This window comes from Cyanistes caeruleus, chromosome 4 (genome assembly GCF_971803275.1).
Source record: "Cyanistes caeruleus chromosome 4, bCyaCae1.hap1.1, whole genome shotgun sequence".
In the NCBI taxonomy this organism is placed as follows: Eukaryota; Metazoa; Chordata; class Aves; order Passeriformes; family Paridae; genus Cyanistes; species Cyanistes caeruleus.
This window is the reverse complement of record NC_141704.1, coordinates 24,273,638-24,301,520: the sequence shown is the minus strand read 5'-3', so window position 1 is coordinate 24,301,520 and position 27,883 is coordinate 24,273,638. Positions and strand designations below refer to the sequence as shown.

General features: G+C 38.5%; 1 protein-coding gene across 5 annotated transcripts in view; it reads left to right on the top strand.

Annotated features, from left to right (window-relative positions):
* Positions 1-27,883, top strand: part of MET (MET proto-oncogene, receptor tyrosine kinase) — an 89,400-nt gene that overhangs the window by 52,865 nt on the left and 8,652 nt on the right. For all 5 annotated transcript variants that reach the window (XM_086887044.1, XM_086887043.1, XM_086887042.1 and 2 more), the window contains exons 7-17: positions 528-630; positions 832-968; positions 2,623-2,796; positions 3,689-3,788; positions 11,912-12,130; positions 17,762-17,908; positions 19,891-20,047; positions 20,840-20,980; positions 23,414-23,644; positions 26,037-26,117; positions 26,732-26,913. In XM_086887044.1, the coding sequence (XP_086743170.1) occupies positions 528-630; positions 832-968; positions 2,623-2,796; positions 3,689-3,788; positions 11,912-12,130; positions 17,762-17,908; positions 19,891-20,047; positions 20,840-20,980; positions 23,414-23,644; positions 26,037-26,117; positions 26,732-26,913 (1,672 nt within the window). The remainder of the gene's footprint in view (positions 1-527; positions 631-831; positions 969-2,622; positions 2,797-3,688; positions 3,789-11,911; positions 12,131-17,761; positions 17,909-19,890; positions 20,048-20,839; positions 20,981-23,413; positions 23,645-26,036; positions 26,118-26,731; positions 26,914-27,883) is intronic.

Genomic DNA, 27,883 nt, shown 5'->3' with positions numbered 1-27,883 from the left:
TGCTGTTCTGAACAGTCTGAATGGAAACAAGATGATTTAAGGAGATTAGACTAGACATGAGACTATGTGAATGCAATATTATACATTGACACGTGCTGCTGACGAAGTTCACATTTAATTTTTGGTAATATTTAATTTTTTACAACAAACTTGTGTATATGATTCATTTTTTCTAATGCTATTGTCTGCCAAAATTTGAAACTAAAAGAAAATTTTAAAAAATCAATCAGCCATTGAATAGAGGTATTTGTTTTTTCTATCATGCTTCTTTTTTCTGAAATGTCTATGATATACTAAAATTATTTTCTGTGGCCAAGTGTTATAGACCACAGTGTTTGTATTTATTATTAAAGAAGAGGGCCACAGTTCTTTTAGCTGTTATTTCTAAAATGTCAGTGAGGCACATAGTTTGATGATCTGTTTAGTATGGATTCCCCATCATTATGAGTTTAAAGTGGTTCTATTTTAATATGAAGAAAAATCAATCAGAAAAAAATGTAATCCCATTTTTTCCTTGTTTTCTGAAGGCTGGAATGCACAGTTCCTGCAGCAAAAAGTCCAGGTTTTAATATATCCAGTAGTGTTTCTGTTGGACATGGCAAAACACTGTTCAATACATTTTCATACGTGGTAAGCACTATGATTAAACCTTTACAGTCAAAATTAGCTTCAATATTAACTTCTCATGAGTCCAATCCAGCATGGTAAATTCTGTATTCATGTTGGCTTTATTGCTACTTCATGGAAAAGTTAATAAATGTTTTAAGTCCTCCTTTTGACATTTTGAAAATAATTTCTTACTCCACTGGTTTTATTTTTACCTCCCTTCAGAATCCTGTAATAACAAGTATATCTCCCACCTATGGCCCCAAATCTGGAGGAACATTGCTGACTATAGCTGGCAAATACCTAGACAGTGGGAAATCCATGAGGATTTTTGTTGGTGAGCAGCCATGCACTTTGAAAAGGTAATGTACTAACTAAAACACAATGCCTTTAATAGTGAAATGTCTCGATTAAAAGCCTTGGAGTTAAAAAACTAAACTCAAACATTTTCTTTCCTCTCCTTGTGTCACTCATTGGGGAATTTATACAATAAGCAATATCTATCCTGAGTTTAGGATACCTGAAAGATTTCTAGAAGAACTACAGTTCTCTGGAAGTCTTGTTTATTCTGAAATGTCTTCATTAACCTCATTAAAAGGTTGCATAGAGAAGTGTCAAATCAGCTTCTAATGGACAAGAAACTGCTTATTTCCCATCATTTCTGTCATCCTGATTCCCACACACTCAGCCCTCTCTCTTGTATTAGCAAAACTGCTGTTCATGCAGCAGCTGCCAGAAAAAGATCTTCATCACTTCTGTTCCTTAATAGTTAGGGTTGCATTTCTTGGTGTCTTCAACTCCACTGGTCAGCTAATGGAGAAATACATAAACCTTTTGGAAATGATTCATCTGAGACATCTACTATGGGAGTGGGACAGCAGCCAGCTCAGATGCAGATGTTGGTCAGGTGTACCTCTAGGTATTGAACAATAGCTGAGACTTACCCAGTAAACATCACCAGCACCCCTCTTTCTCACTAGCCAAGTTGCCTGGAGACTTCTAATGCATGTCTTAACCAGTTTCTCAGGGCAGGTGTTTCTCTAGCTAAACAGGCAGCTTTCCCCAGTTCTGAGGGCAACTAGAGCAAGGTTTATTTCTTTCCTTCAAGAAATGTTAAAAAGCTTCCAGATACAGATGAATGAATCACTGTCCCTTATGGTGAATTCCACCTTCCTGAAAGCTTCATAAGTTGTAGCAAATGTCCCTTTGGTCTAATTTGGAGGCCATCTCTTGCATTCTATGAGAACAACCTCACTTGGGTGGCCCATGGATGTTCTTGGGCCCAAATCACTGAGACCAGCTGGTAGAGTTATATTTGCTTCTCCAGTCAGTTGCCACCCTTGTCTCTGGTGTGCCCTGCTCCCTGTGGCCACAGTTCATGTGCTTCAAACTTCAGGATCCTTCTGCTGCTCACTCACCCACTGAGCTCCCTCCAGTACAGGAGGAAGAGGATTTCCACAGACAAGCATGATAGCAAGGGAAAGGCAAATATCCTGGAGACTCTGCTGATGTGCTGAATTCAGCCAGCTGTTCTTGAATTTTCTCCTTCTTCTTTCTCCTTGCCTCTGCCTGCCCCTCAGCATCTGGTACATCCCACATGAGCACCTTTACTTCAGGCTTTTAACACAGAGTTAGTCCTGTGGATTTGAAGGAGGCATTATCCTTTGGTTATGGCAGATGAAGTCATTCTCCTTAAACCTGGAGCATGCTCTTGTTTTCCAGGCTGGAAGCTGCCTTTGCAGGGTTCAGGGGCTCATGGGGTTGTCACCAGTACTGGGGCAACACCTTCCATCAGGCAAGGTGCAAGTCAATTGAATTAAGATGAATCTTGAGCCTAAGCCACGCTGTTGCAGTTTCTACCTTAAGTCATGCTTACTTGTTGCAATTTGATTATCCAGCAGGAAAATCAATGACATTTTTTACAAACGGATCCTTAGGCAATACTGGGGCTCAGTAAAGAACAGGGTTTTAAGCCAAGTACATGTTTTATAATGGTGACAAGCAATCTGTTTTCAGTCCTCCCAGCATATCGGCGAGCACTGTAGAGTGCTACACTCCAGCACAGCAAATTCCCCAGGAATATCGTGTGAGAATGGAAATCGATGAAGCTATTCGAGACACAAGCAGACATTTCACATACAGAGAAGACCCAGTTGTTTTAAAAATTCATCCAGCCAAATCTTTTCTTAGGTGAGTAAAATTTTCTTATAGAAATAAGAAAAGCAACAAATGAACAAAGAACGACTATGCTGCTCAGCAATCTATCAAAAGAAATTGCATTTTTATCTCTATCTTCAATGCCAATTGTTTCTATTATGGTGCAGTAGCAGAGGGCAAATCATTTCCTTTCAGAGGTGAAGGAGAAGGGGGAAGGGTGCCTCTTTTCTCTTTGTGATTTCACTCCTAGCTGCTGCTGAGCCTACCTGTGATGTCCTGCTGAGATACCCACTGCACAGCTAAGCGTGTCTCCTACACTCTGTCTGGACATTACACTGAGTGCTGAGGAAAATCATTTAGTGTGACAAGTCAGCAGACTCAGGAGAGCAAATGGACTTTAAAATAGTCTAAATCCTGTACTATATAAATATTATGAATATATATGTATGGTAGTATATGTGTGTTTTCAAGTGACATATTTATGACCTCAGTAGCTTTAATTCAAGCCATCTGCCTTTGCCAAAAAATGTCAGCAGTAAAACAGACACCTTTACAGCACCACTGGAAGCAATAAGTTAGTTAGCAAATGCTAAGTACAAAAAAAGCAACCTCTTTTAAAAGATATAATTTTGTTTATTACCCTGGCTTATCACAGTTTCAAAAATTCTTTTTCTTTTCTTTTTTTGATTAGGTGTTATAGTAAATGTAAAATCTATTTCCCAGAAAAATGATCTCACTGCTCAAAGCTATGTATGTGCATTTTTCCAATATATCCCTAATTCTGTTTTTATGTTATCATTTACTCTAAAATATATTCTGTAATTAACACTACATTATCACAGCATTTATTTATCCTACTTATCTTCTCTTTTTCTTTTCCTTCCTTTTTTTTTTTTTTTTCATTTCTTTTGATAAATTTTCCTAGTGGTGGAAGTACAATCACAGCTCAGGGAATCAACTTGAACTCAGTGTGCTTTCCTCAGATGGTGATTACTGTACCTAAACTAGGAATGAACTTCTCTGTGGTGAGTCAGTCTTAGAGAAGACAATCTGTTATCTTTTCTTCTTGGGGTGGTGAATGGTTATGAATTTTCAGTCAAAATAGTTTGACTTTCACCTTGAAACCTTGGGGCTTCTACTGATATTTTGGTGTTTTCTGCAAAGACTCTTTTCACTGAATAGACAAAATACAAAACAAGTTTGAAATTAAGCTGAGGATAAAACAACTGTTTCCAAGAAACGTTTTCCAAAGAAATAAGGCTAGTACAGTATCTGATAAGATTTTTATATTTCAATTTAACAATACAAATTCAGTGACTAAACACAGAGCAATGCAATATACGTATGTCAGATTACATGACAAGTTCAAGCATTCCTGTGATACTCAAGCAGTGACTGTGGATATATATATGAAAGGAAGAGGAAGAGTAAATATATAAAATCAAAAGTAAGTATTATTTTTAAGAATTTCTCATTGCCAAAATCCTTGTTGGGGAAATCTGTCCTAACTTTGAAAAGTTCAGCAACTAAGTTTCAAGATGGGTTTGGGCTCTTGCAATTTGATACCTCTGCTTAAAAACCAGGTCAGTCAGAGATGTAAGCCTTATTTTTTGTATTCCTGAGTTGACACTACACAATGTCCAAATCTAAACACAGATATGACCATGTGATCTACTTCAATTCTTATAAGGCAAAGATGGCATTTGTCATCTAGTTTTACTGAAACTGCCTTCTGTAAGCTTTTTGTCGAAACATTTGTGTTGAATCTCCAACATTTTCTTATCTTGTAAGGTTTGTTTAGTCTAACTGAAGCTAATTTGACCTACACTCTTTGTGACATGCTACTTACTGTTCATATTCTCAGCTTATTTCTAATGATCATCATACGCTGTTTCCTGAATTGAATTCTAACTATTAGATCTAGGTTTGCTCAATGCATTTTAAATGGTATGTCTGCAAATTTGCAGTCTTTTATAGTTTCAAGGTCATCATATTCTTCATGATCCTAATTTGTATAATATTATGAGTGTCAGGACCTGAATTTCCGCAGCATGTAGTCGTGGCTTGTAATTTAATGGGTTCAGATTTTAATCTAAAAATCAGTTCCTTTCCAATGAAACACAGTGTTAAGTGTTATCAAAAAGTCACTTCACTCATCAGTCAGAAAATAAAACCTTTCACTGAAATCTACCAAACTCAAAATTTATTAGATTTTGAGTAATGTGAGCATAATTATTTCTAAGCACAAAGGATTTTGAAGGAAAAGATCATTGCTGAAATCAGGTCTTGGGATTTTGCTTTGTGTAAAGATCATTCTTTGCTTTTTCTGTTCCCTTGTGAGAATATGCAATATTGCTTCTCTTCAGGCCCTGATACTGCATACCTTGTCAAATATTTAGGACTTCTTCGAATCTGAACAGATTTGAAAGATCTGAAGTTTTAAAGAAAATCCACCATCCAAAAGTGATTGACAACTCCAGGCAATAAACGCCATAGAATTTACTCTCTCCCCCAAATATCGGGGAACAACCTTGCCTTTGAGCCGTGTTTTGACTTCATCCTGCCTCTAACTTGCTGTTGAAAAAAGACATGACTTAGTCAGAATTATCTCCTGTATTCTTTTCCTTTTCATACCTTGCAGTGTGTTTGACATTTGCCAACAAACAAATCTCCTGCCACTGCTGAACTCTAAGAAATTGCCCCAGTGTATGAGCAGCTGTACACATGTTCATTCTCCCTGCACAAAAGGTGGAATATAACCTCAAATGGATTATAATCTGGAGTGTTTTATACTTTGACATTTCCCAAGCAATGTATTTTTTCTTTATTGAAATTAAAGGCTTCTGGCACTCTGTTGCCTTCCCTGCCTCTGTGGCAGTCATTTGTCCTGCCACTATTCTCTACCTCGAGCACATTTCTAAAGGAAGAGTATTAATTCTCAGGCAGAAAGGGAAGATTTATAAGTGGCAGAACAAGATTGTACCGTGTAACTGAGGAAGTTTCTGAGGTGGAGGATGCCTGTGGCTGTAGTCTAACCCATTCTGCACTAGAAGTTCTGGGCTGTCTGCATGAGGGATATACCAAAAACCCCCAATATTTCATGCAGTCATTACAAAAATAAACAACAATGAGGAACTATTTCCAGCAGAGATCCAGACCAACTATCCCACTTATAAAGGAGAAGACAAGCTGTTGTCCTGAACAGACCAAAGAAGTGCTCAAGAAATTCTACAGCTGAGGTTAAATGTCTTTTTGCTTCCTTAGTTTGGGAGTGGATAGCTAAATGAATCATTTTTTTAATTGTTATTTATGCCTTTTTTCTTTTGAGTTTTCTCTCACTAGCCTCCCCCAAGAAGCTGCTTTTGTCAGCATTCAGAAACTCTAGCTCTTGGGAAAACCAAAGCCAGCACTGAAACACATCCCAAAGCATCAAAGGAAAGTACAGCTGGGAGGGACCACAACGGCCTAGCATGGCCCACTTCCCTGCGCCAGGAGCAAATGTACCCAGACCACTGCCTAACAGATACTTGTGTAGGCTGTTATTAAAGCTCCTTGTGAAAGAAATTTCACAATCTTGCTTAAACAAGCTTTAGCGAGAGCTGCTCTACCTGCTTACCTAGTGGTTTGGAAAGACTTCTTTCTAATAATTAACCCAAATCCTGTGGCTAGTTACCTATCTTCTTGTTTAACCCTCTGTGGATACAAGCAACAGATTATCAGTCTCTCCTGCTAATTTTATATATTTGCACTAAATTATGATTCAACCTTCCTCTTTTCCAGTTAAAAAACCAAACCACTTCAAATTCTCCTGATAAATGTTGTTTCCTAGAGCTCTTCTCATTCTTTCCCCAATCTCCCAGACCCTCTTCCATTTGCCTAGAACTGGTGGTGTCCAATTTAAAACAGGTCCCACCTTTTCCTATCAGCTCTCTGTCCTCAGGTTTAACTCTGCCCTAGAGTCCTGATGGAGTCACAATACAAGTGGAGGGTCATGTCTGTAAACAGCAGGAGCTGCTGGGGATGCTCTGCATCCCAAAGTCTCAGGGAGCAGAGCCAGCAGTCACGCCCTGGGGCATTTGCTTTTCTCTGACTTTTCCATCCTGGTGGTAGAGGTGAGTGGTGCAACTGATGCAAAAGTTTTTCTGGGAGAGCTTCCTATAAAAGTGCAATTTTACTGACACTGAAAAGTTTTGGGCACAATATGCCAGCCCCCTGTAGAAATAACATTTAAGTTGAGCTTTTCAGCTTTCATGTTTGTAGTTTAGTATCTCTGAATTTTTTTATTCTATAGAGCAAAAAATTACTTGTTTCTATTTTACATTATTCTTTTCATATTTATTGAAATTTCCTTAAAATTGTTCAGTACTGTGTTCACACTAGTTGTGTTTATATTACATTCTATGTTAACACTGTCAAAATAATACATTTTGCCTTCTTTGAATTCATTTCAATGAGTGAAAAAAATGTATTGAACCATATGTTTCAATAATTGCAATGTGTTTCTTTTTAATTTCTATTTCATGAGTTCTTTTTATCATTTGTTCTGACTTGGGAAAAAAATAGGAATTTAGGCAGTGCTGCATAAATTCCCAAGAGCTCTAGAGAATGCATAAGAATACAGAAACTTTCTCACTTCTGTTCACGTATCCAGTTCCTGTGTGAGGCACATAAGCAGGGAAGCAGCTCATTCCCTCCATTGTGCCTGTAAAAAATCCCTAGGCATAATTTGGAATGGTGTTTGATCAGGAACCTGTGCTCTAAGTCATGCTAGATGATTCTTCTGCTTCTGAAGCACTTGGGAATAGTGTCTTTTTCTTTGAAAGCCTGCAGTTTGCATTGATTCCCCCAAAGTGAACAAGCGGTCATTTGGGGATCTTTTCTTGTAGCATCTTTAATATTCCATCTATCAATCAAATTGGTTTTATATTCCCACTGCCTAATCTATTCTAACAATGAATGTCCCAAGATATTCAAGGCTTCAAAACTAAGGAGAAGCATTTTTTAATACACGACCTTCAACAACTGACCCTGTAGCTATGCAAGATCTTCTCTTTCCACAGACTTTTAATTATCTCTTCAGTAAGCAGTCTTTTGAATGTTCTTCAGCATTCCATAATTTCTCACCTGCCAGGTGCCATTTCTTGCTGCTTTACATGAGAATTTTAAAATACTCTAAAGTTCATTCAATGTTTACAAGTCTGTAAGCAATCCATACTCATATTCATCAAGATGCCTACAATTCGAAAGTGAGTGTCTACCTTAGATGTATTAAATAATGATAAAACAGGTTCCCTGTAAAGTGTGGATAGTGAGCGTGTGATTATTGAAGATATTCATGATTCACTATCTGAAGCCACCTAGGCTTGGATCCTCTATCTGTCTTGACTCCATGGCACAAAGCTGCCACAGAAGCCCAGTGAAGAGTTCCCCTACAAAGGGGGAAATTTGTCTGTTTTTCTGTGCCAAATCTGTAGCTCATGCACATCTCCTGCCAAGGAAAGGGTACAGCAGGGGATGTCAGGGAAAAGCCACTGCGTGAAATCACCAGGGTGCCAGGAATGCAGTGCTACAAGGTACAGTGACCATCCCAAGCCCAGGGAGGAATTTGGACTCCCAGTCAGTATTGATCATGTTGTGCAAAGGGCTGGCTCTCAGACCCCAGAGCAAGACCTTCTGGTCTGATGATCTGATAGACTAGAAGTATCATTTTCTTTGCCTTCATCCAAGAAGAAATCTAAAATAAAAAGGCTACCAATCCATCACCTGAAATGGCAGCAAAAGGCAATGAATTCTCTGAAAAAACCCTCAGGATATGCTGCTTGAGTGTCACTGCTTTACATAGAAAAGTCTTCTAAATGGGCTTCTCCTCACGTTGGACCTGTATTTTCTTCTCTTTCTATTAAGAAATCATCCCTTGGCAAAGATGGTTGGAGAGTCTCCAGGCCTGTCTTTAACTTCATTCATCTTTCATTCTTCACTGGAACTCCAAAGTTTACTTTTTATGAAAGAACAAATTGGCCCCTTTCTGCTTTCTGACAGCTGCAGATCCTGTAATGCACATCCAACTGCCCCTCTCTAATCTGTGTCAGCTGCTGGGAGCTCTGGAAATCAGAGTCCCTCCCTCATATTTTGCCTGTTGTTCTATCAGATAAAAAAAAAAAAACAGCAACCTGAATTGGGCACTGAAGTTCAGGTTCTGTAGGTCAGGTTTGAATTAATTGCCTCAAGGGTCATATTTTACAAATGGAACAAGAATACATACCTTAAGTGATGAGTCATATGCATTGTGCAATGGATTATTATTCCCTTTGGGGTATAGCATTTACTTATGCTTGTGAAATGCTCCATAATTTTTATATTTTTTCTTCCTCTTTGTCTTCAGATGTAGATTATAGTCACAAGAAAAATGTAAGCTTAGCTTTTAAAGTGAATGTATTTTAAAGTTTAATTAAATAAAAGTTAAAGGTGCTGGGTGATAGGCAGTGTCTTAATTGAGAAGGCAATAGATTGAATTAGGGGGGTTTTCTTGGAGATCCTCAATCCAATATTTCTTGAAAACTAAACCGTCATATTCTTCAATTGCTAAAACCAATTTCAAGGTAAAAATGTCATGTCAAATCAAGTACCAATAAGGGCATTGCAAATAAGATTTTTCTTGACCTTACCAATCAGTCACATTGCATCCCCTCCAAAGAGTATTATTAGATTCTTATCATTTTCTGAAAGCTTCTGCTTCAGAGACCAGCCTGATAAAGTAAAGTATCTGATTCTAATAGATAGCCACAAACAAAGTTATGAATACCACTGCTATTCATTTAATGGACATCACTACTCTACAGTAGATAAAGAGTCTAATGAATTTACATTAATCAAATAAATATAATGATTACTTGGAACATACTTGGGTTTATAATTATATATACTTTAGTAATCCTTTTTAAGAATCAACACAATATGATAGATATCTTAACGAATATTCATATATCATGGAAAAGAATGACTTGATCATCCATTATACTAATGATGCATATTATTATTTCCATACTAATTCAAATTAATTTCTAGGTCTATGTGATAGAACAAAGCCTGAGATATGGTCAGTAGTGTATAACAAGGTATTTAAAAGAACAGTCTGATACTGTAAGCAAATGGAGCAAAAATCTGCCTTATCTTGTGTCCCACAGTTTACCTTGTTGACATGGGGGTTACAAAAATATTTCTGAATTTCTGCTAGGAATATAAGTGGGATGTTAGATACACAGGTGCAAGTCCCATTAGCATCACAGAGAGCTCCACCAAGATATTTAACTGAGTGCTGAACTCACAACTCACAGACACGTAGGAGCTCTAAAACTGTAATGCTCAGAATGTTGAAAATATTTTCCTTGGCAGATTCAAGACTTCACAATATTATTCACAGAAACATGAATTGCTGCGGTGATAACAAAAAGCCCTGATTTACAGATAGCTAATTTAAACCCACTTTTCAAGTTAATATGGATATATAGCTGATACAGCCTGAGTGGTTATGTCACTGATTTGAAATTACATTGCATTAATTTAAACTAATTTCAAAGCTCCTTCAGGCAGCATTTGATAATAAGAAGAAATTTATTTTGAAAAACAAAACAGAAGAATATATATTTTGGCCTTCTCTGGATGCACAAAGGTATTCAAGAGCATTGTTGATCTTCCAAGGAAATCTCTTGTAGAACAAATGTAAGGTTTATGATGATGAGAAGCTTAGCCCCATTCTTTCTGGGACACATGTCAGATGCGCTCTTTGATATTTTTTTAAAAAACCTACAAGTCTGATGTGCTGTCAGGGCACAGTGCACAGAAGGTTTGTGAGTTGGAAGAGAAATACTTCTGTGGAGCTGAAGCAGCTCTGTTTGTGCCGAAGTCCTTCAAGTGTATCGTTGGTAGGCAGCATGGAAGGCAGGCGCAGGGAAGGGGCGCACGATGCCATGACGAACAAGCTGCTCTGCAGTTGGCGCGGCAAAGTCCCGCCTGTGCCTCCCACTGGTGGTGATAGAGGTGTGCTGTTGACATTATAAGCAACGTACTCTTGTGGAAACCTTCACAGTCCAAAGCTGACTCTTGCAGAGCACCATTAATATAATTAAAGGTTAGATTGTTGTCTAAAGAGGATCAGATGAAACCCACTCTAAATGAGCTGTTGTCCCTCTGTCAACTGCCAAGGCAGTTCAGACAAGTCCTGCATTTTGTACTGGATCACATCCCCATAGCACAGAGCATCCTCTGGAAGGTCTTCTGATCATGGGGTGCACTAGCAGCTGTCCCCCAGTGCAGGTCATCATGAGGAAAAGTGAGAGGCAAGGGTGGCTTTGTGCCTGTTGTCAGGCAGCTCCTGCACTGCAGTAAGGGGCAAACATCTATCCCTGCTGGTCCAATATACAGTCCCACAAAGCATGTCCCACAGGCAACGCTCTCAGCAGCTTGACTGTGTACCTAGGCACCAAGTGCCACACATCTGGGGCCTTGAACATATATTTTTAGAAAGAAGACACACTTTGCTGAGCTATTGTGACCCAGAATCCAGAGTGGCTTTGACTCCAAAGACTTTTCTCACAGAGTCCACAGTGCCTTTCTGGAAACATAGAAACTAAGCTACACTGTAGGTAAACAGTGCTTTACTTCTGTTTTCCTCTGTTCCAGTTAGCATTGTTGGCTTTTAACTTGTCCTCTGGCCCCTTACTATTGCTTTGGTAGTGAAAAAGAAAGAGAAATCCATATTGCAGTCACTGTGACAAGCTAGGTAAGCTGAACTATGGCTTCTCAGTACACTGGGCTAGTCTCCTGATTGTCTTTGGCTTTGGAAATCATTTTCCATTAATTATCTGCAAAATATTTACTTTAAAAGTGCTGTGAACAATCAGGCCAGGAAGCTTGTTTACTTGAACATTTCCTCAACAAGAGTGCAAACACCATTGACATGAAGATTTTATATTTTTCTCCTAGCTCTACATAAACGCTGTGTAGCACTGATCAGGGTTTCACTTTGGTTAAAGAACAAGACCCTTGGTGTTTGTTTTTTCAATATATGTGTATTGTTAAAGAAAGTTGCATTAATCAGTGACTTCCTATGCATGCACATACTACAATTACCTCTTTTTTTTTCTTATAGGCATGTAGCCACCGCTCTAGCTCAGAGATAATCTGCTGTACAACACCTTCACTGAAAGCTTTCAACCTCCAACCACCCTTTGTAACCAAAGTGTTCTTTATTTTTGATGGTGTCAGCTCCCTGTACTTTGATTTTGATTACGTAAATAATCCTGTATTTAAGCATTTTGAAAAGACAGTGTTCATCTCAAGAGGCAACCAAAATGTTCTGGAAATTAAGGTAAGAAATGCTGAAATAAGTTTTTCCATTATTCGCAAGTGCATATCAGCAGCACAGAGTGGAACAGACTTTTTGATGAAATAAAGGGAGCCCCAAGGAAGTGAGGGCAGAGAGAGCACTGTGTTCAGTACTGCATTCTCCCGAGCCCAGTTGTCACAATTTAAAAGACACAGAGCTGACAACAAAGATATATGTACCAGGGTGGTTGTTGTCATCAGGTGAAGTGGGAGAGGGGCTTTCCTCGTCCTCATGGGAGGACCACCCTGCATCAGCTTCTGATAGCAATAAGCTACACCACCAGCTCAGGATTACACATGGCCAGCAGTCCAGAACTTGAAGTATGTGGTCTGCACACAAGCCCTGGCTCTTACTGTCACATGGTTATGTGTCCTTCCTCACAAAAGATGTGGTCTGGCTTCCTTGGTTCTCTTGAGCTGAGGGAAACTCTGGCCTGTGCACAAAGTCACTCATGAGGATCAGTCACTGCTGTAGCCTAAATATTTATGGATCTATGAAAAATGCAAAGTTGATGCTGAATGCCTCTTGAAAGTGCAATGAGAATAGCCTACATAGCACTGAGAAGCATCTCTTAGGAATTTGGGCCCTCAATAGTACAGGTTGCTCTATACTACAGTGCTGTGGAGAAAGTTAAATCCATTTTGTGAGAGTTCAATTTCTTGAAGTCTATTTTTTTCTCAGTATTAAATAGAAAATATATAAATATGGGTATTTCTAGTTTACAGTGAATACTTATGAAAATTTACTGGTATTTATATGTTATTTACATAGATATCTATAATTTATATAAAATATAATTGATAAAAATGTTTTATGGAAGACAATCAGTCTTAATGCTTGAGTCATCTTTTTGTGTAACTCCTGCATAACTCTGTAAGCCAAAATTTCTCCCCCATCACAACAAAGAAATCTTGAAGCCCTAAGGTCTTTGATTCCAAGATGGTCCAGTGGACAACTTCTGGGCTGCAAGACATCAGAAGGATTACTTCAGAGATCCTGTCAGCCATGCTGAGTTCCAGTCAAACTCTGAATATTAATCTATCTCTGCAAAGTGTCTTGGGCAAATATCAAAGAATAATTGGTCTGATTTTTAATTTTGACATTGCTTTTTCTGCTTGGAGCTCTTAGCCATCACAATCACTTTTTTCTCAATGCAGGGCAAATCTCTTATTCAGTTATGGAGAAATGCTAGAAAGACTTCTGGTGTGCGGGTCAGCAGAGATCTGGGAATATATAGCTGCTGCATGGCTCAGTGCCTCTGTGCAATGACAGCAGTGTTTCCCAGTATTTTCCAGGTCATGAATATCAACCAGTTGGAAAGAGGAGTAATTTGGGAAAAAAATTCAGAATCATGTAGATTGGAGGGAACCTCTGGAGGTCTTCATAGTCTAACCCCCTTGCTCAAAACAGGGCTAAATTAAAAATTAGGTCAGGCTGCCTATGGCTTTGTGTGAGTGAGTTTTGAAAATCTCCAAGAAGGGAGATTCTACAGCTTTAAAACACTCAGCTCCACTAGCCTTGCATTGTATGTCTTATGCTTGAGTTCACCTCCTAGCTCAGTGACCCTCTTCTGTACTCCATCCAGTACTGACATCCAGTTTGTCAGTACCTCTCTTTTTCTGTGGGGTTCAAAATTTGTCCCAAGTCTCAAGGCTTGGCTCCACAAGTGCTGACCAGAGCAGAACAATCTCCGTCAATCTACTGGCTTTGCTGCTGCTGAGCCTTCATCACTAAACTGGCATACTGCTGCCTAATTTCACATTATGGTCCATTATATCAGTCTTTTTCCTAAGTCTGATATCATCTGAAAACTCAGAGACAGTGCATTCTATACCTTTGTCCAAGTTGTCAAAAAAAATTTTAAACAGTATGGGTCCCAATATCAGCCATTGACAAATGAAGATTTGATCTCTGTCCAGCCTGGTTTTCACTCATTTTATATACCATCCATCCAGTCCATACCATCCTAAGTTTTTTTCATTGCTAGGAGAGATTGTGTTGCAAAACTCACTAAAACCAAGGTCCACTTGTCCAATGCTCTCCTTTCATCTGGAGAAACAGTTTGTCCTCACAGAAGGCTGATCAGGAAAAATACACTCTTGGGAAACCTGTGCTGGCTGTTCCCAGTCATGTTCTTGTCCTTCCTCTGCCTGGAAGTATATCCATGAGGACTTGCTCTTATAATCTTTGGAGACAGTGAGGGTCAAAAATTAGTTTGTTTTTTTAACTCTACTTTCTCCCTGAAGAAGTCTCTGGTATATAGAAGCCTCTTTTAGATAAGAAAGGCTGATTGAGGATTGTCATTGCGACCAGAGTCACAATTTTGTATTATTGACCTGTAGTGATGGCACCCAAGGCAGATGACTCCCTGAGCCTAATGTCCTGGTTATTTCCTGACAACCAGCTGGAGAACAGCATTAGGAAAAGCTGGTCTCCTAGAACAAAGCATGAACAGGCACCAATTTAGCATCTTCTTCTAAATGGAATTAGTTATAGTGGGGTGATTCTATCAAAACAGTGAGACAACTTTCATAAATTATAGGCAGAAGCCAAAAGAGCATTACAAGCCATATTGGCATCACTTTTCCCTCACCCTGTACCCACATTCAAAAATACACACACACAAGTTTACATGCCTCATGATCATATTTTATGCAGTAATTAAGCAAGCTCAGCATGAAATTAAATGGCAGCTTGCTTCAGTGAACAGTCTGTTCTACCAAACTAAAGTTCTTTTATCTCTTTCTTAATTAGTTTCAGAGGGGTGGGGGGAGCTTTTATCACAAGTTTTTCAATCTAACTAATCCAGTGTGACATATTTGGCTTTTATCAAATGACAGTGGGTACTGATTGAAATGTTCTGTTTGGTTTCTCCTGATGACCACAAGATGTTTTTGTAAGAAAATGTTATACACAAGAAAACATTAGGTTTTCTATTTAAAACACAGTCAGGGCACTGTGTGCCACAAATGCCAGTCCTCCTTGTCTTCAGTGCCAGCCTCTCAACATCCCACGTCATCACTGTCTTCCTCTGCCAAGTATGTGGCTCTTTCAAATCTCTTGGTGCCCACAATGCCCCAGTCAGAGGGGTCATGATAGAGTGGTACCAGATAACGCTGCTTTAACACCATGAAGACACTACTTCAGAAGTGCTTCCATCTCCTGCCAACGTGGAAAGATGTCAGGGCAGGAGAAATTCTGGTGTTTCACTGCTGAGTCTGCTGAAAAGGACAGAGTCCACTTGCTGCCTCCCCCAGAAGCCACTGATCCAGACCTGCAGGCTAGACTGCTGACAGCCCAGAGCATTTAGCTGGGAAAAAAAACCCCCAAACAAACAACTAAGAAACAAATAAATAAGAAAAGTATCTTTCTTCAGTTATTCCAGAGGAAGCCTCAGCATGGGCCACCAGAAACTGAAGCATATTTACAAATATAAATCTTCCACTAGAGAAATACATAGGACAGTTGTAATTCACTGTGTAACAACTGGCATGCTGTACAGCATATCTGAGATATCAGATATGGTATCAGAGGCTGTGCTCTGGCACTTCTGTCTTAAAACTCAGAGTAGGACAAGGCTTACTAAATTGCCTGCTCCTATTCCTAAGCCAGTGCAACACATTCTTTATGAGACAATCTTAAGGAAATCTTCTTGCCTTTTTATAGGTCACTTTATTGTCAATCTTCTTTCACATCACATAGGAAATTGTCACTTTCAAAATCTGGTCCAAAAGAGAGCAATATGGAAACTGATATTTTTGAGCAAGCTGAAGAGGAACCTCTGCAGCTGCAGTAATTCCTCATTCTTCCCGAGTCAACCTGCTCACTCTGCTTAGGAGCCTCAAAAATGCTTCTGACACCAGTCTCAGAATTTCCATACCTTAGTTTACTGCTCTTCTCCTGCTTTTAGACTTTTCCCCATGTTATTCTCATCTCTACCCAGTACAGCTCAAAGATTAACCTCTCCAGACTGCATTCAAAGGCATTGCTCACCAAGAAAGGGGTAATACACATTGGAAAAGAGGAAATTGTTTTTCCAGTTCTCAATGGAGACAGTTTCCTTCTTTCCTTAAAATCGTAGGCAAATTCTGTTGTCCTGAGAAGAGCAAAACCACTGCTGAAAGCATTTTGAAACTCTTAATATATTTAGATATCATAATGAATATATTTGAAACTATAATATATTAATGGTAACAACGGTCATAGTAGTAAGTGAAAGCTACCATCTTTATAACTTACTAAAGACCACCTTAGGAAATATCAGTATTTTTTTTCCATCAGTTTTGGTGGAGAAAAAGTTCTAGGCTTTGTTGTAGAGGAAGAGACCACTCAACCACATTCTCCAGAGGAATATATTTATCCTGAAGATGGAAGAATTAAATTCAAGTCTTTTGAGGTACATCATTCAGAGGAAAGATCTGAACATGAATGGCTCACAATCTGCCACAAGTCTCCACACTAATAAGCAATATGCATTCATATGCTCCCTGGGCCAGGAATATTTTCTTACTTAACACCAAACAGAATGGCTTCAACTGGACAGAAGATTGAGTGCAAAATGGACTTTTATGGCCAGCAATTAAAAAGCATTTACCTGGGGTATAGCTTTGCCATCAAAATAGGACATTAAACTGTTTCTCCTGTACATTTATTACAATTTTCCCAGGGTTCAGTCTCATTCTCTAGCAGATCTAAAACATATGCCAAAGTGAGATTATTTTTTGCCCCTCAGAATGGAATTCTTGTTTCCATTCCAATATACAAGGCTTCACAGTGGTGTCAGCTGTGATGCCTTCCTCCCTTCTCATGGAAAGCTCCCACATCCAGCCCATATAAATAGCCTGTATTAGTCCCATACTCCTTTCTCCCCTTCTAATCCCACTTAATATGCCTCTTCTTTCATCTTGAGCTGGTCTGTGCATGGGCTAGGGCAGCTTCTTAAACAGAGATGCAATCCTGAGCTCAAAAGATCCTAAACTTGGCCTTTGGATTCTACTGTCACAATACCAGAAGGAATTATTTTTCATCCAAGTCTGGGATGTGATAGCAGGTTTTCTGGGTAAGAAGTGTACTTTTCATGCCTCATCTTTCCCAAGGGTTTTTCCATTTTGGTCTGTGGAACATGACTTTAACAGACTTGTGTTTTATTACAATTAATTACTTCTTTTTGAAAGCTTCACTTCTGCTACCATAACCACTTGCAAAACAAAATCTTTGCAATGCCTTTAGCTTGTGGATAATATAATGCTAGTTTTGTGTAAACAAAAGCATTACATAATGTATTCTTTCTTGCACAAATTATGCAAAAGTCTAAACAGGACCAACAGGCTTAATCTCTCAGACGTTTACAATTTCAGAAGTCTGTATGAACTGTACGAGTGTTAGTGACAGCAGATTTTATCTGTAAACTTTGCCATCCTACACTCACCTGTCTGTCAAAGTTGCATTTACATGAAATAAGCCTGTACATGCATATTGACAGGCCAGTGTATATTCGCATTAGTCTTTTATTTCACAATTTATTTTTCATTAAAAATATTTTCCAAGCTTGTATCCACTTAACTTTTATGAGATAGTTATGTAATATGAAATTGATTTTTTTTTTTTTCCAAGGGAAATTATATTGATTCAGAAGCTGTTAAAGGTGAGGTGCTAAAAGTGGGAAATAAAAGCTGCGAAAACCTTCTCCTGCAGTCGGAATCAATTCTGTGTACGGTTCCCAGCGAACTCCTGAAATCCAACAGTGAGCTAAATATAGAGGTGAGGCAACTACACCACACAAGAGATATTAATGCCATTTTTATTATTATTCCAGTGTCACTATTGAACCAATAAAATTTAAGCCTAAGCCTCTGCTTACAGAGATATCTCTATCCTGGTTTGTTTGGGATGGAAACTCAAATAATATCAGCTATTTTAAAATAAATATGATTGTCATTGTTGTTATTACCTGTTAGTTCAGAGACCTTCTGGAGCCTTAGGCACAAAGTAGGACCTGAACTAAGCACAGAAATAAAATTATAGCTATTAATCCAAACACAAGAGAAAACGTGGGGAAGAATGAGAAGCTCTAATAGATAGAGTAGTTTTAGTTGGGAACTCACAAGCCCTTTTTTCAACAAAACATTCTGCTGCAGTCAAGAGGATCAAACATTTCCTGAAAGATATTTTTTTTGTCTTCATTTTATAATTTCATTTGAATTCTTTTTGTAAGAAGAAGACACTTAGGACAAATGATTGAGTCATTGCTTTAAAAGTGGTCTCATTAGAGTCATTCAGTGTGCTACTGCAAGTTGAAATTGTAGACATACTGATTTATAGAATAAGATACAAATTTTTCAGTACATTTGTATTTTTTTTTTAATACATAAAAAAGGACATTGGAATGGGTTTACCTTTAAACTATGAAACTGCACTCTGATTCACTGAAAACAGTGGAGACTGCTGGTCATGTAAGTGTGGTTAGGATCAAAGTCTAAGCTCGTTGAAGCAGGGACATCTATTTTTTCTATGTCTTTATGACATTCATCTCACAGGATCCTGGGCTGTGAATGATATTCCTGTGTGCTACTGCAATCTAAGTAAATAGTAATAGCTAATTTGATTTATTAATATGGTAACTAAATATTTATTTTAATATTAATTTTTTTTAAGGAAGCATTCTTTTTCCTGGATACATCAGACAAACTATAAAATTAGATGCAGCTCTTCTTTTGGTGTAGGTCTCCCAGACTTCTAAGTGCCTAGTTTCCTATAACACTTGTGCACAGATTGCATTCAGTTAAATTGTTGTATTTTTACATATGCAACCAGGACTAACATTGCATTCAATCAGTTCTACTATGTGATATTTTCTTAACCTCTAAGAAATAGATATGTGTGACATGTTTCATGCACAGAAAAGAACAAAACATAAAGGGGTTAAATAAGGTTTCTACTTGTTTACTGGCAAGGAGACTCAGAAATTGTAGTCTGCCCAGCGAAGAAGAAAATTTGCTCTTTTGACGGGCAAATCCATCATTACAGTACCCAGAGGGATGAATTCCACAGGAGGAAGAGGAAAGATGGCCAAATACATTCCAACTGACTGAGCTAGTGCTGTGTGACCTAAAACAGTTTTTCCCCGTTAGTTGCTTGGTGTTTGTTTGGTTGTTGGTTTTTGGGGTTGGTTTTTTTGTTTTGTTTTGTTTCTTTAAACTGTCAGCAAGCTAGAAGCTGGCAGGGGACAGGCTCACGTGACCTTGGGAACTAAAATGCAAGCACGCTGTCAACAAGAGAGTGGGTTTGATGTTACAGCATATTTATGCCAGAAGGACACACATTATAGACAGCTGGGCTACTTTTTTCAATGTACATCTCAGCCCATATAGCCACAGGGCCATTCCATGCACCATGTATGAGTAAAAGTATGAATTTAACATTTTGAATTAGCACCTGGTTACAATGGAACCCTGTTATCCAGAGTGCGTGTGAGTGCATGCTGTGTGTGCTGGACATGAAATACAGAGCTGTGTCACCACCAGAGCTCTTGAAGGTGAGAAATGGGCCATAAACATGTAGATCAGTTTTCATGTACACCAATATAATAATTTCTCCACTCACAGTGTCTTATCGCAGTACAGCACCACAAAATCAAGATTTAATACATGCGGGACATATCAGCTCATACTTTAGTACTAATAATCTAGTTCTTACTTGTCTTTGGAAATCATTACACTATTTTTTTTTCTTTGTTATTTCAGTGGAAGCAAGAAGTTTTGTCAACAGTTATCGGGAAAGTGCTGATCCGGCAAGATCAGAATTTCACAGGACTAATTGCTGGAATTCTTTCAACATCAATCATAATTTTTATCTTTTTGGTGGTTTTCTTCTGGAGAAGGAAGAAGAAACAAATTAAAGGTTCATCATAGTCAATCCTATCACATAATTCCATTATTATCTTAGATTTTAAAAACTGACATAATTTTATGCTTTGCTTAACTGCTATGCATTGCCCTGTTGTAACCTGTCAGCAGAGGTTTCACAATCAAGTCCCAGTGTTTAGTTGCATTTCAGGGCTTGGCAAGAGCCTGAGCTGGGTGAAGGGCCGAATTATGCCTTAAGCAGAAGGATTTCTGAGGAACTCTGAGCTATTAGGAAAACTTGGTAACTTCTTTTCCCTAATCAGCTTTGGAAGAGAGGATGAGTAAATGCCATGCATGGAATCACGAGTACTTCAGCTTCACCCAGTTGCCTTGCATTCCTCCAGGCTGTGCCTGAGTTGTGAAAGACACAGAGCCCTGCAGTCTCCTGGTCTCTTTTTACCCCTAATCAGGAACTTGGTCAGACTCTGGTTCTTCTCTGGCCCCTGTGTCTGGGTTTCCTACCAGTGGAGCTGCCACACTATATAAGGTGGGAGGAGGAGGGGAGCTAGTGTCTAACCAAGTCTTGTCCTGATGCACCATCACAGTCAGACCACAAAAGCTGGCCCTTTGATCTTCCAGTAGAGCTAAGAGTGAGTCTTCCACACAAGACTTTTTTGCTGAAAATCTTGCACTGTAAAAATAGCTCAAGTTCAAGTCCTGTACATCTGCCACAGCAACAACCTGACCCTCTTCCCAGCAGAGCAGAACACATAAATTTAAATAAATAGATAAATTAAGATTGGCAAACATGAGGATTTTCTTATATTGCTTTCTCCTCCCCCTTCAGATCTGGGAAGTGACCTAGTTCGTTATGATGGTAGAGTGCACACTCCTCACCTGGACAGGCTGGTGAGTGCAAGGAGTGTAAGTCCAACAACAGAAATGGTTTCAAGTGAATCTGTAGACTACAGATCAACTTTTCTAGAAGGTACGCTTCTATTAGAAATCAGTATGGGGGATATTTTATGCATCTTGATTTTCATATGTCTTCAGATGATAGCTATTTTTATCAGTATCCTAATTTCAGTTTCTCATCTGATTTTTCTGTGTCTGCATTTTTGGGACTCTCATGTGTTCACAGTCTTGATATGTTAACTGAGCTTCTCAGATGCTTCCCAAGATTAAGATGCAAAGGATTTTCACCTTTACTCAGGTTGAAGGAATACATAAAATGCAATTAGTAAAAACTCTCTATAAGTATGCTCCACAAGTTATTAGAACTAGTGTATATAGTGATTCTGTGTTGTCATAAGATCCACCACACCATGCACAAATCCACTCTGAAAAGACTGATTTTAATGACAACATCAATTGGCTGTAGGTTTAATGTGTCTCAGTGAAGTCTCAGTGACTTCTTTACAATAAAGGAAGTTTATAAAGGAATAAAGCAGTTCTGTTGGCCCAGCATGGGGCATGGAGTTTTATAAACTGATATTCTTTTGTCTGTTAATGCCCCTCCTGTAAAATGGGACATTGAATAATGCAGAAATGTTAATTTTAAAAATTAAGCTAAAAGGATATGAAGACTGTGACAAATTGAATGGAGGTCCACATGCACCATTATGCCAGTCTCAGGGAACGATAATCCTATGTTAAATACATTTTTGTTCTGTATAATATGATTTTAAAGAGGGCATTCTTCAGAAGAGCAGTCTGCTACACTTATCATACCATTCTTGGCTCCTTTAACACTTGGAGACCATGTTCTGTGATTACCATTAAAGAGCCTTTATCTATTAGGAGTTACAACATTATGGTGGGTGAGATATCACAGATATATTTTAGTCTTGGTATAGACATAGTTTTGTACTATTTCATGTGCTGCTGTATACAACGCAATAGAAATAACCCAAAAATCTTTATTCCACTTTTGCAAGCCCCAGTCAGAGAGCAATCTGAGCCACAGGCTGTTCCCAGCTTCCCGTGTTATTCTTTAATTGCTGCCACCAGCTCATACAGGAAGCTTCTTGATTGAAAAGTTTCCAAAGGGAAAGGAAAGCCCATGCCACTGGCTAGAATGGAAAGTGGTACATGAAACAAAACTATGCAAAGATCCTTGGTGGAAGGTAAATCCACAGCGGTCCTGCAGCCACTGTGTACATGCAAAGCACAGTGGAGAGTGCATCCAAGGAGGGCATGTGTTCATCTAATGTTCCTGTAGCAATGTTGATGTCAATATTATCAAAGAATAAAATAAAATAAACATTAGAAAACATGCAGGGTTACATTTAGCAGCTGCAAAAATTATTATGCAGCCATGGCAAGATAATTTTACTGTGTTTATTAAATAGATATTCACCCTTAGTTACAAATACACTCATGTGTAAGTTTTAGGAGATGGTATTTTTGCTCCCAGATAAAATAACAGAGTATTTCTCAGCACCCAGAGTGATAAAAGCACTTTACAAAAATTTCACAAGTTATTTGCAGAAATAAATAAAACATGTCTATACAATATTTTTTACTTTGTGTAATAAGATACCTGATAATTTCTGTTGGTAAATTTACTCCACCTTTTTTTTTGTTTTGTTTTGTTTTTTTTTTTAATTTTTATTTTTTTTATTTTGACCCTGGACTAAATTCAGCTCACTGACTCCATGGAAATCAATACCACGGAAATTGGTATAAACTAAATATAGTTCTTCATTCAGTCAAACAAAATGCTAGGAAAAGGGTTTTAAACAAAACCAATTTCAAGTACCTGAACAACATGATGTTGATAAAAAAAAAAAAATCTCAAATACATACTCCTGGATTTACTGAAATATTTTAGTTTCTGCTCTATCAGATGGCTCATGTTATTTTCATGAGTAGCACCAACTGTATTATCTTCAGCAGTTACAGGAAATGAATCACCTCTAGGCATTTCCCTGGTTGAATATTCACCATTGGATAAATATAGCTAGTCACCAGCACTTTAGAAACGTTTGTGAAGTGTAAAGTTCCCTACCAAATTAGAACACAACAATATTAAAAAGCTTCATGTTTTTAATTGTTCACTACCTTCTCCTCCCATATTGCTGTTATTTTTTTCTCTTTTGTTACTCTCAATTGCTAGAAATGCTATAACCTCTATTTGGCAAGTGACAAGGCTTCATTCCATCCCCTCAGAAAAGTGGAAGTTTTGCCATTTGATTTCATAAAAGTAGAGCTGAGACAAGCATAAGTTTCTAGTGACATGGTTTTCCTGGAGGTTGGCAGATTACCAATGCATATTTTCATTTTCCCTTTGTGACCAAAACTTCCGTAAAGCCAAGCCACTTCCAAACTGATAAAATCAAATCTTGCTTACCAATGCAATAAAACTCTTAATTTTTCAAGAAGTTTGAAAGGATTGTAACAGTTTCTGTTCATTTTGCAGATCAGTTTCCAAGCATATCTCAGAATGGATCGTGCAGACCTGCCCAGTATCCTCACTCTGACCTCTCCCCGATTCTGTCTAGCGGAGACTCAGATTTAGCCAGTCCACTTCTCCAAACTAATGTCCACATTGACATCAGTGCCTTAAATCCTGACCTGGTCAAAGAAGTGCAGCATGTGGTTATTGGTGCTGACAGTCTGATTGTGCACTTCAGTGAAGTAATAGGAAGAGGTGGGTACTGCAACTCTTACATTGCAAACTGCTCATGGTTTTGCACACCCAGTCATTATAAACCATTCTGAATAAGGTGTCTATACAGAGATTTTTTTCAAGCTTTTTAGATCTTGCAGCATTGCATGCCATGCACTGAATCAAGGGGGGAATGACGGGGCTTTCCTTTGAAGCCAGAGCATTTGGAGAAGACACCATCATGAGGAAGGAGTCTGCTAACTAATGAGGCTCTTTTGAACTCATGGATTTGCTGGTCCCCCTCCAACTGCCTCACTCTCACCCTTTCCCAGGCTACAGAAAGCTCAGACAGAGCTTCTGATCCATGAGGCTGTGGTATGGGAGCAAGTCTGCCACAGGATAGATATTATGTGAGACCTAAGGCACACACCTAAGTGGCAGGGGATGTCAAGGCAGGAACGTAAGAGACCTTAAACTTGGTGCCTGTTATCTGTCAGGACTGCTAGGTGACCCAGAAGACTCCTGCAGCCATCATTGTATACAGTAAAAGTCCCCATGGCCCAAGTGAAATGTCCATACCTCTTTTCCCTCCACAAGTTTCCACCAGCTCTGAGGAATTTGCTGCTTGTTTCCTCCCAGCAAATGCTCTTCATATCACCTCATTCCTCTCATGCCATCTGCAGAAATATGTAGCTCCTGATTCACTTACCCTTAGTTTTGTTCCTGATTTAGCCTATAAAAAGTCTCCTATTTTTCTAAATTTCTCTCAACACTCCTACTCCCCTACATCTTTGTAACCAAGTTCCATTCACCTTTCAAAGCCCAAGCCAGTATTTCTGTTAGGAATGTTTTTAAACATTCTGTATGATTGAGTACCTATTAGTAACCAAAGTAGAAACTGGATTTTCAGTATTTCTACAGATCATGCATGAGAGGTCTCTTGTTGAGTATCAGAATACTGATAAAAAATTTGCTATAAATTATATTCTTAATGCCTTTTCTGTAGGACAAGAGCCAGAAATCAAACAAACAGTGTGTTTCACTTCTATGTATTGCACTTCATCATCCCCAAAGCAAGGGTGGGCCTTTTTCATTTCTTTTTTATTTTGGAAAACTCCAAGTAATTTCCCATTTTTTAGATGTTGAAGAATATCTGGAATGACACCAAGATAATTAACCATTTTAAATTTTCTCCTTTCTAACCAGAAATGGGCCAAACCCCAAAATATTTTAGACACACCCAATCCAAGCTTTAGGATTTGTGCCCAGGCTCCAAGCAATCTGTGGTCTGATGGGATTTTAGTTGCTTTTATAAAACAAACTTTGAATTAATTTTAACTCAATCCAAAAGCAAAGCCAGCTGAGCTCTGACCAGAGCTTATGACTGGAACATAGTAAAATTAATCAGATAGTCTTGTTCTCTGTAGAACTCACACTGAAGAAAAAAATTATTTTGCTTTCTAACTGCAAATATTATAATTTTAAGTGTCCAGTAAATAGTTCATCTGTGAAAGAAAGCCACAACTGCACATACATCATTTGATTTGGAGAAATTAATGTGTGAGCCTTGATCTCAAACTTCACTGTTCCCAAACTGGTAAACCTGACTTCTTATAGTAAGTTTTGGTAGCCAGCATCATCTTCTTGGCAGGAAAGCATAGGATTTCTGTGTCCCTGGCAGTTCATTTCATTGTGTAGACCATGAGAAAGGAGGCAAATTTTGTTCATCATCTTTTAGTGATATTTTATACTTGGAACTAGGCCATAGAAAAAACTTCCAAGTGGTGTCATCAGTCTGTGATCCATAGAGCAACTCCCAAACCATCCATGGCCAACACATCACTTTTAACATTCAACATTTTCCATGGAATAGCAAGACCTGGGTGACTGTAATCCCAGACTGACTGTCCTTTCCATCAGATGTATCAAGTTTGTACAGTCCAGTGGACCACTAAGCATGGGCTTGCAGATCACTGGGAACCACCATTCCAGTGGTCATGTTGGTTCCTAACTGCTCCCTGTGCCTTCCAGGTGTCCTCCTTTGACACCTATGTCACAGGAGAAGACGATGGGAATGGGCTGACATTGGTTTTGTGTGCATAGTTATTACAAGAACATGAAACACTGGTGGCGCCAGCCTTGTCATTATTTATACTCTCCATTTAGGTCAAGAAATACCAATTATGCTTCAAATAGAGTTTTCATTTTATGTAATGATGGTTTTATGTAATGGTGATTTTATGAATGGTGGTTTTAGGTAATGGTCCAATTCCATTTATTTAATATGTTAGTTAGGAAATATTTATTATAAGTGTTGGGAATTGGACAGAAATGGAGTGTGATCACTTTTTTACAGTATAATTGCTACCCAGTGGAAAATACCAGAAAGCTAATTTTACTTCTTAAAGCTAATATTGCTCATTTTTTTACACAGGACATTTTGGCTGTGTGTACCATGGGACATTGCTGGATAACGATAGCAGGAAAATTCATTGTGCTGTGAAGTCACTGAATAGTAAGTTACATGTTTAATAGTGAGACATTACTGTCAATTCCAAAGATAACGGGGGTGAACCACTGAAATTCCAGTGAAATATACATTCACAAACAAAGATTCTTAATTGTAGCTGAATCAGATTTATCTTTGGAGTAATTCCAATTACTTCAGATTGTCACAACACATTGGCATATGTTTTTACATCAAATGAAATGTCCATATATTTCCTCTATAAAGAAAAGGACACTGGAAATTAAGGGAAAGGTAGTGTCATTTTTTTGTTCTACTGAGTACTGAAGATTTGGGTTTAGACATTAAATTGCTGAAGTGGGCAAAGCTGCTGGAAAAACAGGATACTATAACAGCATTTATTAAGGACTTTACTCAAGTTGTTATTCAATTTTAAAACATTCAAAAATAAGAAATGGGGAAACAGAATTAAAATCACCAACAGCCTGTATTTGGTCATTGTAGGAAAACCAAAGTACACAGCCTGGTTGTAATTTGGGAGGTGGAGAGCGTGTCTGTAGTCTCTCATTATCACTTTGTTGTGCAATGACATGCTGTAGAGAAATGAACCTTAGTTTGTTTTGTTTCTTTTAATTAACTCCTTTTATTACTGGGTTTCTCAGGGATAACAGACCTAGAAGAAGTAGCTCAGTTTCTGAAAGAAGGAATAATCATGAAAGATTTCACTCATCCCAATGTTCTGTCGCTCCTGGGAATCTGTTTGCCCAACGAAGGATCCCCATTAGTTGTTCTTCCATACATGAAACATGGAGATCTTCGAAACTTCATTAGGAATGAGACCCACGTAAGTACCTGGTGAGGTATAAATGGTAATGCAAGTCTGGCCACGCCCTGCTCCAACACCACACCTCACACGCTCACATAATTACATTACGTCTGCAACTTGCTGCTATTACTACACCTTAACCTTTAGCACTTGCTTAGTCTGGCATCGAGCCCAGCCACAGCACTGCCACTCCTTCCCCTCCCCCTCAAATTCCTCTCTAGAATGTTTCCCAGAAATTATCAGCAATAAGTATTTCTCATTTCCCATCCATAAGCCTCTTTATAAACAAATGTGCTTATGAGATCTACGTCCAGGGGCCCAATCATCTGCTGGTTAAATTGGCACATCTCTGTTGACTTTAGCACAGCTGTGCCAGTCGGCAACATCTGCTCCTCCAACTCCTAGGTAAGGGGACTCCATGTCCAGCTACTGTCACAGCCTGTTTATTATCAATATTTTTTCTTCTTATCTTAAGAAAGATAAACAGGAATTTTTATACAGACTATGAGTACTCTGTTATCAGCAATCTCAATCTTCCCCATTTCCATTGAAAGACTGTAGATTCCTCAAATGTACCTCACTGCTTTCCTAGAGTAGGAGACCACAGGTCTTACCTCAGGCAGTAAGCCCACTTTTATGGCTGATTGTCATAAAAGCAATCAGCAGTAGCCAGTACAATTTTTTAAAAATGCATTTTGACACATTTTTGGAGGAGTTAAGCTTTCTGAAGCCAGGACCTGCTCCCATTTGAGTTTCTTTCATTCTACAAGCACCAGGGCCCTTGTCTGTAACTAGTGCCACAGTCCTTCCTGAAATAAATAGAATAATGACCACAGTTGAATCAGATTGTTCCACAGAAGAAAATTACACGGAGTAATGTCAAAAACACAAAAATCTGTAGGATCTTTACTATTGCATAACAAGCTATATGATTGTCGTAAAGGTTTATGTTTATACTTATTTTGATATTTAACATTTTGAGTATCAT